The sequence below is a fragment of the Talaromyces atroroseus genome (assembly GCF_001907595.1).
Source record: "Talaromyces atroroseus strain IBT 11181 chromosome Unknown scaffold_9, whole genome shotgun sequence".
NCBI classification, from domain to species: Eukaryota; Fungi; Ascomycota; class Eurotiomycetes; order Eurotiales; family Trichocomaceae; genus Talaromyces; species Talaromyces atroroseus.
In genome coordinates this window covers 926,902-942,644 of record NW_017971441.1, presented here as the reverse complement: position 1 = coordinate 942,644, position 15,743 = coordinate 926,902, and the positions used below count along the sequence as shown (strand labels likewise).

The window sequence follows — 15,743 nt, the reverse complement described above, 5'->3', positions numbered from 1 at the left end:
GTAGTCCTGCAACGGGATTCCTATGTATACCATAACTGGTAGTAGGGCCTAGTCACTTGCAGCTTGCTCGTACTTAGTTCTTGGCCCCCATGCGCTAGCTTGTAGTGTGTATGATATGATAACCTTAGAAATGACATCAAGCAATAACTCGGAGTACCCGGAAAAAAAAAAAAAGGGGGGGGGGGGGGGGGGGGGGGGGCCTAGGTAGGCCAGGTATATAAGGCTTGGAAATAGGTGCCTATCCCATCAACGTGACGATATCCAGTGTGTACATACACTCTCGGCTCAACAACGATCTGGCTGAGAATGGGGGCATCGCCCCATTAGGTAGATCAGCAGCATGACTATATTCGCCTAATTTATTGCACTTGATAACAACATCGTTATGCATGAATACGAGGGAACAAAGCACTAACTAGTTAAGCATTGGAAGTCAGCCCCGGAGGTAGATCAGGGCTAGCGTGTGCACCTAGGAAATAAATATTTCCAAGATCGTTGTTTGATCATTTGCTATTCAGACGGTCGGTCGTACAACTTGTGAACTATATTAATTATATTACAGTGCGATGGCTGGGCCACATGCAAAGAAGAAAAGTAAACAGCGTCTATATACAACAGTCATATGCCATTTTTGAGCCCACAGATTCTGAACACACTCCAACCACCGAAGCCAAATGCTTCGTTTATAGCATCATTGCGTAAAAAGGGCCTCGCTCAATCGCATTAAAAGAAAGAATATCCGTATGAAGAAGGAAAAGCATGAAAAGAGGGAAACTCGCCATCCGAAAGAAAGAAAAAATATTAACACCATGTGAAGATAGGATTTTTGCTCTTGACCGTTTCAAGCCGTTCAACAATGACTTTTCGTTCGTGGCCTTCCATTTCCTCCGCGGCTGCATAGCCTAGGTCGCCTTCAAGGTCGTCCCCAGCAAAGGCCCATGAATTGCTACCTCGTCGATTTGACAACGAGTTGTACCGCGCGTGTCTGGCTGAGCGTTCTAACCTTCCATTATGTGTGGCTTCTTTGTAATTGCGAGATCGATAAGAGGACGGAGCGGCCCAACTCGTGGCCAAATCCCTGCCATCATCTGCGATATCAAAGCGATCGTAGCCAATGTCAAGGGCTCCATCCCCGAGCTCAGCAGACCTTCCATCACGGGCCAATTCAAACCTGTTAGGATTGGGAAGATCACTTGCCGGAGAACCCAAGGGCAAAAGATCTTGATCGCGGCCTGGAGCAGCACTGATGTCCATTTCCTGCTCGCCCTCTTCTCGCATGGAAGCCTGCATACGCTGCCTCTGAGCCTCGGTAGATGGACCCCGCATGGGGATTGCGACCGGGACATCTACGAGGTCATCCCAGACGCAAACTCGGGTACGACGAGTGAGTTCCAAAGGACCGTGGTCGGGCTGCTTGAGCGTCTCGACAACATTCCAAGCTTGGCCTTTCATAACCGCCATTTGTTTGGCGAACATGCTCTCTTTGAAATCGGAATCCTCAATGAAGACTCGTCGTAATGCAGCCTGAGTGCCGCTCCACCACGCAGTTGACGTGAGTAGGGGGAGAAAATGATCCCGGGTTTTCTGCGAGAAGGGCTGCCCGATAAGCGAAACAGGAAGGAACAGCCAACCGAAAGGAAAACTTCGCCACTGCCTCAGATGTTAGTAAATAGAATATATACGTTGGATTGAAATGAAACAGCAAAACGAAATATCGTGTACTCACAGCATCCGGGTGTTTCCATGGCCATGACAGACTGTTGTCAATGGCACCAACACTGATGGTTGCGTGCTTTTCCAACACATTGGAAGGAGTCCCAGTGCGGCTCGTGGCAACCATAGCTTCATGTCGTCGATAAGGGAGTGGTGCCGTTAAATTCGCATTTTGACGGTCTGAATTTAATGGGACGGTACGAGCAGGCTGAGCGGGCTCGGATTCATCATCAGCGACACCGTTTGGCTTGGGAGGCTCCGCGACGATGGAAACCTCTTCAGTCTTCCAATCTACCCTGATCATCCAATTATCCAATCCGCGGTCGGTGTTTCGCATGATATAATCCAGAATGACCAATTTCTCCAATTCTTCTCGGAACGACTGTTTCAAATTTTCACTCCAATAGAATCGTTCTTCTGATCCCTCGCTCTGCGGAGACGGAGTGCGCACGTTGTCTACATCGTAGTCTTCTTCATCTTCGTCATCAGAATGAATGCCAGATGGCCGGCAGGCCTCGTTCCATGGTCGTTTCTTTCGCTTTGGGGCATCGTCGGTGTTAAATCCAGAGTTTGCCTGGTCGGGCCAAGGATGTTCTCGTAAAAATATAGTGGCATCCTTGTAGCCTTTTAAAAATACTTGAAAGCTCCCAGGCTTTGGAGGTAATGGTCTCCGGCCACTCCAAGCCTTTCTTCGTTCCCAGAAATCATAGTGAAACGATTTGGAAGACATCCAAACAACGTCTGTGTATGGGACAATATTCGTACGCAGTCGTGCATCCAAAACCGATGCAGCTGCTTCGGAAACGTAGGACAGATTTGGGATAAGACATGCTCTGCCAAAACAACAAGGGAAGAGGTTCCTATGCAGCCACTTTGTCCACTTAGGATTCCTGGAAGCGTAGGGCTCTTCATCCTTTGGCTTAAAGACACCGACTACCTTGCCTTCCGCGTTTCGAGCAAAGTAACTACCAGAACTTCCCTTCGATATCATCTTGGGGTGTACGCCGAGCTCGATTGCGGTACGAACACTTTCGACAATATCCTCAAACTGGACGCGTTTTTGTTTCTGTTCAGACTCGTATTCATCGGTATCCAACTCCTCGGCAGTATATGGCTGAACACCATTTGGGGGACGGAAAACGGTGTGATGGATTTCGAGTTTCTCATCTTGTAACGACCTTCCGGGTCCTTTGCTGATCTTGAATCTCGAAGCTATTTCCTCGGCCCATCGTTCCAAGCGGGCGTTGATGGCTTTGATGTCAACACCGGACGAGTTGCTGCGTTTTCGACGGCGCGCAGGGCCGCTATTTCTGCGTCGATATTCAGGTGGTGTCGATGAGCCGGGCGGCTGCATCTGAGCTCGAGCGCTGATGGGGGCAAATTGCGTCGGCGAGGATATCGTGCGCGGAGCGCCATAGAGGCCTCCTTCCTCGTCCGATTCATCGTAGTAGTCTCTTTCATCGTCTTCGGCCTGGGCAAGCCGCGCATAACCCGACGCGGCTGGACGTTTAGGCATGGTGGGTTCGTGCGAAATGAATGAAGGCGTGGGTGGAATATGAGCAGAGGTGGTCGTAAGTGAGGCGGGCAAAAGAAGAAAGGGGGTCGCACAATATACAAGCGAACAATGAACGAATTGAAATAGCGGAAAAGAAAGGCAAAATAAAGCAGTCTAGAATTAAAAATGGTAGTCGTAGTTGTACAAAAGATAGTCGATTCCTCAAGCATCGCAGAGCAATCGCGACGCTGGCAGATGAGGAAGAAAGGAGACCGCCCCTTGCACGGCAAGAAGAGGCCAACTGGGCCGGACGTGACGGAGTGTTACAGCGTTACATACGGCACGAGCTGGATTGTGCAGCAGGCGTAATCTACGGCGGTATCGCTCCCGTATTCCGCTGTCTGCTGCCGTCTTATCGGGACCCGGTATCGCCTGCGCCGTAATACGCCGTACCAGCGCCTCCTGCATAGCACATGAGCCCCGTAACATACCGGCTCTGCCGCGCCGGATTGGCTGAGCAGCGCCTGTATCGTACCGACGATACAGCACATTTACAGTCATCTCTCTCGCTCGGCCTCCAGAAATCAATCTCTTGTCATCACCCATTCAACCATTGCACGATCACAGTCGCTCTTTTTGCTAATCCAGATACTCTCAGTCTCTCATTAATGAACTCTGCAGCCAACGGGCCTGTGCCATTCATTTTCTTTCGCGGAATTTCGTCGCTCTTTGTGTCCCACGGTTTCCTTTCCTTATCCAACGGCTCTCCTTCGTGACGAACCGGACATATCTTGTTGACTTTTCCAAGCGATTGCCCTACGAATACCACGTCTTTGCATTTACATACGCATTGTTTGCGGCGCCAGTAATTACACACGAGCCTTGCCGGATTATCAGCCCCCGAGTCGTGCCTCACGTAGACCTCGTCTCTTCCATCTCGACCTCGGCGTGCCCCCGTCTCCATCCGCGTTGTCCGGGACCTCTTCTGGTCTCGATCTACCATCAAAACGGCATCCACGGTGGCTCCCATACTGTTCAGGGCATCGCCCATTGATCCCGCACTCCGGTCACCACCGTCACCCGATCCCTCGTCGCGCGATCTAGCAAGCTACAGCACGTCTCTGCCAGCGGACGGCAGAAGGACCCCTCAGCTTCCTTCTGCTGCGGAAATTGTCCACTCGATCCCCAATCCCGAGTCCACACCACCGCCGACTACGCTGCCACCTCCTTCGGCGCTCGATTTGCGGCCGGAGGGCATCGGTTTCCCTCGATCAGCGTCGGGCTCTACTTCGCTGCCCGGGTTATCAGCATTGGCATCGGTAGCAATTGCGCCGACCTCAGATCTCAGGTATGTGATGTGAATTCCCAAGGCCGCGCCCAGGAATGCCGTTGCAATGGCATCCCCTGAGGACGAGCGGGGAGCCATGTTTTTAAGGCACCCGGCCGCTCTTCGCAGTTAGCGTCCGGCTCTAATCAGCGCGCTATCTATCAGCAGATCTTCCTCCAGCACCAACAGCAACGCTCCCAACAATAGTAATAATAATGTGCTCAGCCTGAGCATGTCGTACGCCATGTCCTCGCCTGCAGCTACGACCGGAGGCCAGGGCAACACGCCGGTAGGTGAATTTCGCTTGACGCGCGCGTGCAATTTTTATTTTTTCATAATTTTTTTCTTTTTTGGCTGTTATCAGCGGGCGGCTGGCGTCTTGGCAGCGAGAGCCCCCTCGGCCCTCGTTTCCCGTGCTCTCCCTTATCTCGCCCAATCTTATCTGCCGCGCACTCCCACCGTATCGTCTATCGCCCTTTATCATCCTGCCCTCTTCTATCTTCCTCTGCCTCCTCGCTCCTCTGCTTCCCCCCTCCCCCCCCTTCCACCGCATCATTCGCCCATGTTCTCTCAAATGGCTTCCACCTTTGCTGACCAGAAACGCCCTCAATTGCAGCCCGTGTGCCAGAATTGCGGCACCTCGACCACCCCCCTGTGGCGCCGAGACGAGCTGGGCTCCGTCCTCTGCAATGCCTGTGGCCTCTTTCTGAAACTCCATGGTCGGCCGCGCCCGATCAGCTTGAAAACCGATGTCATCAAGAGTCGCAACCGGGTGAAAACTGCTGGCCAGGCCCCGAAACGCAAGGTACGTCATGCCGAGAAGAATTTTTCCGCGGCCGTGATGATGGTCCCTTCCACGCCAGGCGGGCTTGCTAACACGTGTCGCATTGCAGTCTGGAGGCGCGTTGGATGTCAATGGATTGTCTGCGTCGAGATCAGAGGCTGGAACGCCACCTCTTGGGACGCATCCGTATCGCCGCCCGTCTAGAAAGATGTCTCCGGGTCATTCGGATCGCTCAAATTCGCCCGTGTCGCGAACAGATACACCTGGAATGTCGTCTCTTCCACAACACAATTCCAATATTGCCCCACAACACATGTTTGACAGTGTAACTCTGGGCGATCAGGGCTTCAACTCGGCCAACACTCTCCCGGCTTTGCAGCTCCGTCAACCATCGCCAGGCTCCACGTCCTCCATGGTGGACCGTCACCTGGAGGCTCCCCAGACTTATGAGGCACTACTTGCTGCAAATACCTCTCTCAAGACTCGTGTTAGTGAGCTCGAAGTGATCAACGGACTCTTTCGCGGCCGTGTTGCCGAATTAGAACAGAGTGATGCGACCGCGCGTCGTTCCGAGATGATTGCACGCGACTCAGAGGCGCGGCTGCGTCGATCTCTCGAGGAATCTCAGCGCCGTGAAGAAGAACTCCAACGCCGTATTAGCGAACTGGAGCAAGCTGCAGAGCACTCGGGATCTGTTTCGCTGCAGGGAAATGGTTCGAGCGAACCTGCCATGAAGAAGATCCGCTTATCAGACGTAGTTGATTATGAGGCAGTAAACTCTGCCAAGTCTCCGAAGGCTGTATGAGGGATTGAAAATGCTTGCTCGCTTTTATTATATCAATCGCTCGAGATATATCTGCGTCTTTTCCTTTGAACCCTCTTTTATATCCTTGATACCCCCATGATTAAATTCGCCTCTTGGTGAAGACATTGAAAAAGGAAGAAAAATTTCGTTGCTTGCTGTTTCATTTTCCTGTTTCTCCCACATTCCGACCTGTCAATCTATCAGCTCTAGTGGCTGAACTGTGATATCGAACCAGACGGATTGGGCGGCAAATGAAAGGAAACATAAAAGAAAGAAAGAATTGGAAAAAAAGAAAAAGGCGCGACTATGGGAAAGGGGAACAAAAAGCTGCAACTATCTGTTTTGCGTATCCATATATCAAGGTTATTGCTTCTAATATCTATCTGCCTTGCAAATTCCATTTTTGCCTTGTTGTTTGGCTACGGTTCTCTTATGAATATAGATCGGTACGGGCGGTTTAGGGATCAGCAATGGGGACTGTATCTCGATTAATCCTTTGTTTTTATTTTACTTTTTTTCTTTTCTGGTTGATCTACGCTTGGGGTCCAGAGTTTCTATATCTGTGTGGGCCTGGAGTGTATATACTGTTTTTAATCATGTGTCTTCTCTTTTCACTTCACGACATCTCCTTACTATATTCTCTCGCGCTTTTCATCGTTATGATGAATGCGTCTTCCATTCTCATCCCCAGAAAATTTTATTATACAAAAATGTATGTCTATGTTGTCTATTTAAACCTTGGCTTGTTTCCTCCTGTTCTTGTTTCTCTGCTTTTGTTACTCGCTTTATGTTTTTTTGAGACGACCTAACTACTTAATTGCTGTCTATGTAGTGTAATACTATAACGCCTGGGCATATTTTTCTAAATATGCATTCAATGACCGTGGTTCCGGCCGGGTCACGCTATACTCTATCATAATATGGATTCTGCGTGTAAATATAACTATATGTGCAACGAAATCTAATGACAGAACAGAAAGAACAAGACACCAACAAGGTCAATACATAGAGACGCCTGCGTCATTACCAAGACAGGAAATCAATTGCTATAAAACCAAAAGGTGCGTCAATAAAATCACGGATAAAGAGGGAACCATCCCTCTCCCAATTCTGTTTTCTGCTTTCGGCACTCAGGCTAGGCCAGTCTTTCATGTACTTCGCTCTTACGACGCCCTGCTTTACCATGAATTTGCCTTTCTTGCCAAATAGCATACAGCGAGACTGCCATTCCGGTAAGTCCGCTGAAAAAAGTCACATAATAGGCAGACTGGTAGCACTGCAACCCCTCAGTGCAGTCCCTCTGTCCCTGTGGTCCAACAACGCTGTGTTGGTCATAAATTGCACCATAAAGCAAATTGAAGATATTGCCACTAAGCACAGGTGCCAAACTCATTACGCCCCAGTTCTGACTTAGGCCGGAAATGCCGAATGTGTGCGCGACGACAGATGGGAAGACCCCAAATAGGAAGCCATACGCTAGTCCTGTTAGGGATGAGAGTATGTAAAGGTGATTTGGGTTGGAGATGGATGTGCCGGCTATTTGGGTGATTGTAAAGACTGTAGACGAGAGAAATATGCACCAGAAGCGAGACATATCGAGTCTAAGGACGAGAAAGTCGGAGCCAACACCTAGATTTCGGTCAGAATAGGTGTGTATAGCATGAAGATCGCGTGTCTTACCACTCGATAGTCTACCAAGGAAACTGCCGAAAGACAGTAATGAGACATGCAGGACTTGGTGGCGCAGAATAAATTGAGAGTCTGCACTATCGTCGTAATATTTCCACAGCGCTTTTGTCTATTCAAAGTCAGAAAAATAAGTGAAGATATGTTCATGGGTATATTTACATCATTGCCAATATTGCTTAAGGAATGTTAGCTTAATCACACTGATTTCAGAGTTGAAGGGTATACAAGACTCACTTGATAGTCATCAATCCAATGCCCGACAGCAGTGCCATCATAACGAATTGCTGCCAGAACTCGCGTTTCCATAGGAGAGCAAACCCTCTGATATCTGGATAGTGTGAGTCATTTTCGCCAATTTCTTGCTCACTCTGATGAGACTGTATGACATGACCATCATGGTCATGAGGGTATTGCAGGGACTCTGGCTTGGAAACCAGAGACGAGACTTCGTCCGCATCCAATGCCTCCTCAAGCTCTGCACTGGTGCGATGTAACCGTGCAGATGCCGTGATGTCGGTCAAAAGGGGCTGTGCTGATGATGAAGGTAAGGGTGATGAGGCGGAATTTGTTCTTTGCCTACCTATTTCTTGGGGTTGCTCGATGATAAATCGAGAGCCATCTTCAGCGTCACGTCCTGGTACAGCCTTATAGTCCTTTTCTGGAGGAATGATCCGAAGGAACAGTCCAGAAATTAAGACCATGAGTGATGTTCCATCGGCTAATAATAGCAGAAACGGACCGACTTGGCTGCGGAATAAAACAGATGCCATGCTCGAAAAGAAAAAGGCGCTGAGTCCAAGAGCAGCAAGGGGAAACGCCGTGGCTGTCCCACGTTTGTTCGGGAAGTTGCTAGCCGCTGTGATGGTTTAATTAGCATCGCGATATTCGTTCGTTGGCTGAAAGCTCAAATACCTACCGGCTTTGATGGCTGCAGAAAATGCAGCAGAGCCTCCCAGACCGGTAAGCCATGCGAAAAAACACAAGGAGCCAAGCGAAAGATAGTTTGGCCCATGTTGATACGCTTGACAATCATCGATTTAGCTCAAGCTTCAGACGCTAGAGGAGAGCCAAGCATACCAAGGTAAAGAGGATAGTATCCTAGTATAAGTGCGGCGACTCCCATTGGTAAAGTGATTATAGGACCCCTTGTATCAGTCAAATAACCCGTAAAAACTCCCGAGCAGTATAAGCCAATGTTTCCCGCAATACCCTTTCCCATCATTAGCGGGCATGATAACCTCAGGTCGATCCCAGCAGATTCACACGTACAATCATATTGATCTGTTTCGAAGATAGCACCAGGCGTTCGGCAAATTGAGGCGCCCATGCTGAGTATGCATACTATGTTGTGTTGGTTCAGCGGACATCACAGGATATGTAGGTTGTTGACACCTACGTTTGTCCCACTTGCAAGCGCAACCAACGTCGCAGCGACAAGCGAAATGAATCTCTGCGTTTTCAACGATCCGAAAACCATGGTGACATCAAGGGGTGGAACAGATGAGCTTGTCCGCGTGCCCAATGTGTATGATCATGCGGATTGCTTTTCGACGGCCCCAAGAGGAGGATTCGTGCGGTCGTTGACTAGGATGACGACGGCGTCGTTTACTGATCGCTGATAATAATGATAAGGGATGGAAAGGTGTCCGATGCCCTGTAAAGAGAGCACAATTCAGCGATCGACCAAGAGGGACAGCAATAAACGAAGAGAAAGAGACAGAAAGAGAAGCAGAAGCAAAACAAACAAAAAGAACGGAATTTTTAACAATTAGGTGGTGATATTCCAATGAGTCGCATCGCATTACGCGGAGTTATCTCCGACGTGCCCGGCCGCTGATAGGTCAACGGCTCGCTTACCTAATAAGGCACGTGACTATGGGCTCCTCCAAGCTTCGGAGAGCAGCGAGGCATCCGGAGGCAAACATCAACAGCCCGTCGGCAGTGCAAGCACGCAACATATCAAATAGGGAAGCGCACTAGTTGTGAACCCTCACATACGGCAACACTCAAGACAGAAATAGGTCCTCATCATGGGCGCGCTTCTTTCAATTCCGATGCTGGCTTTGCCCAGCGCCGGCACCGTACGTCATTTGCCCGTCTCTGTCTTGTCGCTGCAGTGCTGACTCGTTTAGATATTTTCTGTCGCGGCTTCATGCTGTGGCGCAGCGACATGCTCTGCTGTATGCAGCGCTTGCGGCAAGTTTCAGAGCAGGTATGTGTGAACGTCATGGAGGTTATGGGTTGATGCTAATGTCGCATGTGAATTATAGCATGGCAACGAGAATCGCTTATGCCGTAATCCTACTCCTTAACTCGATTGTCTCGTGGATTATGCTCACGCCGTGGGCTCTAGAAAAGCTAGAGCACCTTACAATGGATTATATGAAGATTCGATGCGACGGGAAAGAGTGTCATGGCTGGGTCGCCGTCCATCGCATCAACTTCGGTCTTGGCCTCTTCCACCTGATTCTCGCTTTGCTACTTCTCGGTGTGAGGTCTTCCAAAGACAGCAGGGCCGCCTTACAGAATGGTTTTTGGGGTCCAAAAATACTTGTCTGGATTGGCTTCGTCGTCATGTCATTCTTCATCCCGGAATCCTTCTTCTTTGTCTACGGCCACTACATCGCTTTCGTTGCTGCCATGTTATTCCTACTTCTTGGCCTCGTCCTGCTTGTCGACCTTGCTCACTCATGGGCCGAGCTCTGTCTGGAAAAAATTGAAGATAGCGACTCTCGCCTTTGGCGGGGGTTGCTGATCGGCTCTACCATGGGAATGTATATTTCATCGATCGTCATGACAATTCTGATGTATGTTTTCTTCGCCAAGAGTGGTTGCTCAATGAACCAGGCTGCGATTACCGTCAATTTGGTCGTCTTCTTGATCATTTCCTTTATCTCGGTGCAGCCCGCAATCCAAGAATATAATTCTCGGGCCGGTTTGGCGCAGGCTGCCATGGTTACCGTATATTGCACCTACTTGACAATGTCTGCCGTGTCTATGGAACCTGATGATCACCAATGCAACCCTCTTCTCCGTGCTCGTGGCACCAGGAACGCCAGCATTGTCCTCGGTGCAATCGTCACCATGGCTACGATTGCTTATACCACTACTCGCGCTGCTACGCAGGGGATTGCCCTTGGATCCAAGGGTGGACACAACTATTCTGCACTTGGAACAGACGCAGATGAGCATGGCCTTGTGACTACTCAACCCACGGCTCGACGTGAAATGAGAGCGGAGGCCCTCCGTGCTGCTGTTGAAAGCGGCAGTCTTCCTGCCAGTGCTTTGGATGAGAGTGATGATGAAGACGAAGACTATGATGTCAAGGATGATGAGCGCGGGTCAACCCAATATAACTACTCTTTATTCCACATCATCTTCTTCCTGGCTACAACATGGGTAGCTACTCTACTTACGCAGAGGTTGGACCCAGAGACTGAAGGCAATTTTGCACCAGTCGGTCGAACCTACTGGGCTTCTTGGGTCAAGATCATTAGTGCATGGGTTTGCTATGCGATCTATTTGTGGACGCTTGTGGCTCCAACACTTATGCCTGACCGATTCGACTACTAGGATTGGACGAGTTGACGTTATTTTATGCCGGCGTTTTGTTTGGTTGAATTAGGTACTTCATATCACTTCTATCGACGAAATTATTAGCATGTATTTAGTACTTTAGCTACAGTTACACTTTGCTTACTGTATTAACGCCATTATCATAGTTTGAAGAGCCTTCCCATGTATTTAGTAAATGCAGAATGGTAACAATCTCGAGGTTGTATGCATACGGGATAGAAGTACTTCTCATACTTAAAGGCCTATCGTGGCGTAAATTCGGGAACTATTTCAAGCCCTGATACATAGTGGCTTCTGAATTTACTGTCTCACCAATTCTTGCCTCCTGATTGCCTGAAATCTGGGTGGCCAAATAGATGTTCCCTTTGAATTCGGACGGCCGATCTTATTGCCAGGGTGGATATCCCCGATTGTCCGTGACTTTCACGTTGCCTATGCAGTTTTAGTCATACAACCTTTATTGTTGGACGTCGCATCTATATTATTGAGGGGACCCCGAATTCCCCGAATTCCGCTGGTCAGTCAAACCATACCCCACACTTTCTCCACATGATGGCATCATTGCATTAGCGGCGATCCGATCTATATGTATACCTACCTCAGCATTATACGGAGTATCATGGGCATTCTTGTGTTGTAACCATTAAGAACCATAATAACAAGACTGTGCATGCTCTCAGCTTGCTAGCCTCTACAGAGAAGGACATAATCACCAACTACATTACTGTTCAGGTGAGGGATCTCAACAAACGTGATCATATCAAGCATCTCACTTATTTCTACATCAGCCTTGTCCTAAAATGCCACCCACCGTTGCAGAACTTGTTGGCCGCAACAACAAGACCTTAACAACGCACATACCAGCGTTATCCTTCAAAGAGAATGCCGAAGCGGGTATTGGTCCACCCAGGGTAGTAATAATCAGCTGCGTTGACCCCCGCGTCACTCCTGAGAAGTACTTCAGACTTAACCCCATGGAAGCTCTTGTTTTTCGCAACATAGCCGGTCATCCACAGTCTTGCTGGAAGGACATTGCGACTCTGGACACCTTCCTGATTGAGTTTTTCAAGAACAGCGGTCTTGAGCAGCTCATCGTTGTGCATCACACTGGTATGCACTTTTTAGAAATATTCCATTTCTTACGCGTGGTGAGCGAGACGCTAAGATTATTTTAGACTGCGGTTCTACTGTTTTCACAAATGACATGATCAGACAAGGCCTTCGGAAGAGACTTCCAGAAAGCCGCGAGATCGCCGAGATGGACTTCGGTGCCGTGTCTACGAGGTATTCTAATCCCATATCTTTCTATCAGTCAAACTAACACCATGCGTAGCATTGAACAGAGCGTAAGAGATGACCTGGCGTGGCTGGAAACGACGCCTTTCATACGCAAGGAACTAGCAGACAGCGCTACGGGGTTTGTTTATGATATCAAATCAGGCAAACTTCATCAAGTTTAGTGTTAATATTGCAGCCTAGCACGGTCCTTACCTTAATTTATGGGGTCAAATAAAATGTTTCTATTAAGCTATGAGTTCAGTGCACTCATCAGTAGTTTAAAAGTTTATAATTTAACGCCCTTACGTTTGGAACCTTATCTACTGACAAAGAGGCTTGAGACCAATTTGCAACACAATATTTACGTAAACATCGAAATTCTAGGCGTGTCTATCAGAAAACTAAGAAGGGTTGCAATCTTGAATAGTGTCTGAATAAACCACTCTCAGCAACCTTATCCTTCCTGATGTTGCGCACTGTGAAGATGAGAAACTAACTATATAGCTTCTCTCTTGGCAACTTCCAGTGTCACTCGGAATTTCTCGCATTTAGCCATCAATTCGCCTCTCAGCAAGAAGATAGCATAACTTTCACCAGCAATACCAATCAGTTCATTATCCTCAAGGTCGCCAACATAATCAGGTGAGAAAAGCTTCACGGCGCCTGCTGGCCCTAGTATTATTCGTTCGGTCACTTGAATAACAATATTGTCGTTGAATCGTCCGAGAGCGACTTTGTAATATGCTTTAGCACGTCATAGATATCATAAACTACCTAAGTCTTCATTCCCGAGATAAACTTCTTTCGACACTACATCAAGGTCGAAGTTCGCACCATTTACGAATCCAGGAAAATCCAATCTCGTGCTAACACGTTGTTGACGGATAGCGGTCAGGTTGTCTGCAAAATAGTGGTTGACTGTCTGTAGAATACCACCCCTCTCATCGTCGAGAATTTGCGATATCTGCTCTTCTGCATGTGTAGTTGAAACTTCTTCTCCATGCAGAAGTCGACGGCCGAGCTATTCTCTAATACCAGTATCAGGGACGAGACGGTAAATCGGTCCTTCGTTGGATGCACGAACAGAGGTTACTTTTTTTTTTTTCTTCCCGAATACTCCGTGGCAATATTCCCCCAATTGGAAGACTGCTAGTGAAACATGTTCTCAAGGACCCCTGGATTAACCGTCCCGGGTAACTCTGATCCACAGAGACATACGATATAGCCCTCGTATCCACTCATAAATATCTTCTTCCTCCTGGACGTCTTTATCTCGTACAAAAATTCTATCGGGGGTTCCATTGACATCACGGAAGACTTTCGTGTGTCCTGTCCGCGTCATAGCCAACACAAATTCATCATTCAAGTTCCTGATACGCATGCGAAGTTTCAGCGGGCTATCTGGTTCAAAAGCTGGGCTGTAATTACCGCTGAGTGCATTTCCGAGCTCATGTTGGTATGCGGTAACAAGACGCGTCTGAAATCGCCTCTCATCTCCCGTAGTGTGCCGTGACGGTCCTAAAGAATCCCAGCTCTTTCTGAGTATTCACTGAAAGCTCCTCGATATCCTTCAGTACACCGGGGAATTCATTCCGTATATGATCATACAGAAGACCACCAAGGAACTTTTTCAGGGCATAATTTCCAACCCGATCTTTTCTGAGTTCTGTCCACGGAGCAACATTCTCGAGAAATTCTTTCACTCCATCCTTGATATCCTTAGCTGAGCGGTTTTTTAACCGCGAACCACCCGTAGGTGAGTCGCTCAACCTCATTCTTTGCAATGCGAAGCACCTATCACACAAAGTTAAATAAGAAAGACAATCCTGTGTTCAGTAACCTACGCCTTGTTCCTCCCCGGGCTGCAGCGCATCGCACTTTGTGACAATTCCAACAGTTCATTGACCAGCAGAGTCAGCAATACCACGGTTGCTCGGCAAGGGTTCAACCGGCAAGCTCGCAGGCGGTCTAAGAGTAAATACGCAAGAGCAACTTTTTTTTTTTTTGAGGCTTAGTTATTACCATACCAGTGTTCTATGAGGCTGTTTGCTGAAGCCTAGAAGTCTATCGTTACACACCCTGGAAAGCAAGCGGCCTCGGGATGGGAGCTTCCACAGATATGAATGTAAATTTATACACAGTACATAAGCTACCTAAGTAAGCCACACATATACAATTCCCCGGCCATCAGCTCACTCAACTTTGATATTCCAGGCTGTATTTACTATTACCATTCACACCGATTCTAAGACAGTCTGGTTACTAGTGCTTACTGATGATCGCGTGATATTCCATCTACACAACGTAAGACAAAACAGCCACGACGTTGCTGCCTAGTCGGTGGTATTGTCTTTCCTCAACATTATTATATTATAAACAGACTTTGTTTGATGAAGAGGTCGACATCAAAACTCAAATACCCTCAAAACGGTGAGAGTTCACCGTGCTATCTATCGAAAAGTCGACAGCTTCACAATGTCCACATTCACTGTCCCTGAATTCATCCCCGCAACAAGCGGTATTTACAAGTTCTCTACCACCACCGATACAGAGCATGACGGACCTTCGATGGGCTGGCTCATTACCAACCAGAAGCTTGCCACCAGATTCACTCAAAGCAAATCCTCGACTGTGAGGAGTTGACACTGCTACAACAATACGTGCAAGACCCTAAAGGCGTCCGTCACATACTAGAATCGAAGGATGCCAAAGACAATTCGAGTCTGGTTTCCCATGCCATCCGCAATAAAGGCTTCTCGGAGCAAGATGTGGAAATGTTGAAGCAGTGGTTTGAAACCGGGGTGCTGGAGAAATAGTAGGCTCCGGTTATACCTAAATATTGATCGGATTACCATGAGGCCAGCTCTTTACGGATGAAGTGATTATTCCTAATGAACTGCTAGTGTTCTTTGGAATGAGAGTATCCCTCTCTTCTTAGACGGGGAATCAAATGTCTTCGCGCAATGCTACACTGGTGGTAGTGCCGTGCCGCCTGTAATAGCCAATCGAGAGCCTCCTTCCAATGTATCATTTCTGTTCGATGTGAACGTGTTTACCTATCGGTGTATTAGAAACA

The 15,743-nt window shown here is 48.3% G+C and overlaps 7 protein-coding genes across 7 annotated transcripts; 4 read left to right on the top strand and 3 right to left on the bottom strand.

Moving 5' to 3' along the window:
- Positions 1 to 801: 801 nt before the first annotated feature.
- On the bottom strand, positions 802 to 3,229 carry UA08_06706 (hypothetical protein; the record flags this gene model as incomplete). The annotated part of the gene is made up of 2 exons (XM_020269013.1): positions 802 to 1,650; positions 1,727 to 3,229. 2 exons carry the CDS (start codon positions 3,227 to 3,229, stop codon positions 802 to 804), a joined length of 2,352 nt encoding a protein of 783 aa, XP_020118231.1.
- Positions 3,230 to 4,779: 1,550 nt separating this feature from the next.
- UA08_06705 (hypothetical protein) lies at positions 4,780 to 6,124 on the top strand (the record flags this gene model as incomplete). The annotated part of the gene is made up of 3 exons (XM_020269012.1): positions 4,780 to 4,824; positions 4,900 to 5,340; positions 5,429 to 6,124. The coding sequence occupies 3 exons, from the start codon at positions 4,780 to 4,782 to the stop codon at positions 6,122 to 6,124; spliced, it is 1,182 nt and encodes a 393-aa protein (XP_020118333.1).
- Positions 6,125 to 7,259: 1,135 nt separating this feature from the next.
- Positions 7,260 to 9,290, bottom strand: UA08_06704 (hypothetical protein; the record flags this gene model as incomplete). Its single annotated transcript, XM_020269011.1, has 8 exons — positions 7,260 to 7,753; positions 7,805 to 7,922; positions 7,973 to 7,988; positions 8,048 to 8,669; positions 8,730 to 8,834; positions 8,891 to 9,023; positions 9,083 to 9,154; positions 9,210 to 9,290. 8 exons carry the CDS (start codon positions 9,288 to 9,290, stop codon positions 7,260 to 7,262), a joined length of 1,641 nt encoding a protein of 546 aa, XP_020118360.1.
- Positions 9,291 to 9,843: 553 nt separating this feature from the next.
- Positions 9,844 to 11,386, top strand: UA08_06703 (hypothetical protein; the record flags this gene model as incomplete). Its single annotated transcript, XM_020269010.1, has 3 exons — positions 9,844 to 9,894; positions 9,946 to 10,025; positions 10,084 to 11,386. 3 exons carry the CDS (start codon positions 9,844 to 9,846, stop codon positions 11,384 to 11,386), a joined length of 1,434 nt encoding a protein of 477 aa, XP_020118363.1.
- Positions 11,387 to 12,189: 803 nt separating this feature from the next.
- On the top strand, positions 12,190 to 12,849 carry UA08_06702 (hypothetical protein; the record flags this gene model as incomplete). Its single annotated transcript, XM_020269008.1, has 3 exons — positions 12,190 to 12,499; positions 12,565 to 12,673; positions 12,723 to 12,849. 3 exons carry the CDS (start codon positions 12,190 to 12,192, stop codon positions 12,847 to 12,849), a joined length of 546 nt encoding a protein of 181 aa, XP_020118236.1.
- A 314-nt stretch (positions 12,850 to 13,163) lies between these two features.
- UA08_06701 (hypothetical protein) lies at positions 13,164 to 14,442 on the bottom strand (the record flags this gene model as incomplete). The annotated part of the gene is made up of 4 exons (XM_020269007.1): positions 13,164 to 13,411; positions 13,442 to 13,636; positions 13,886 to 14,205; positions 14,276 to 14,442. The coding sequence occupies 4 exons, from the start codon at positions 14,440 to 14,442 to the stop codon at positions 13,164 to 13,166; spliced, it is 930 nt and encodes a 309-aa protein (XP_020118237.1).
- Positions 14,443 to 15,142: 700 nt separating this feature from the next.
- Positions 15,143 to 15,361, top strand: UA08_06700 (hypothetical protein; the record flags this gene model as incomplete). Its single annotated transcript, XM_020269006.1, has 2 exons — positions 15,143 to 15,298; positions 15,335 to 15,361. The coding sequence occupies 2 exons, from the start codon at positions 15,143 to 15,145 to the stop codon at positions 15,359 to 15,361; spliced, it is 183 nt and encodes a 60-aa protein (XP_020118234.1).
- Between the last annotated feature and the right edge of the window lie 382 nt (positions 15,362 to 15,743).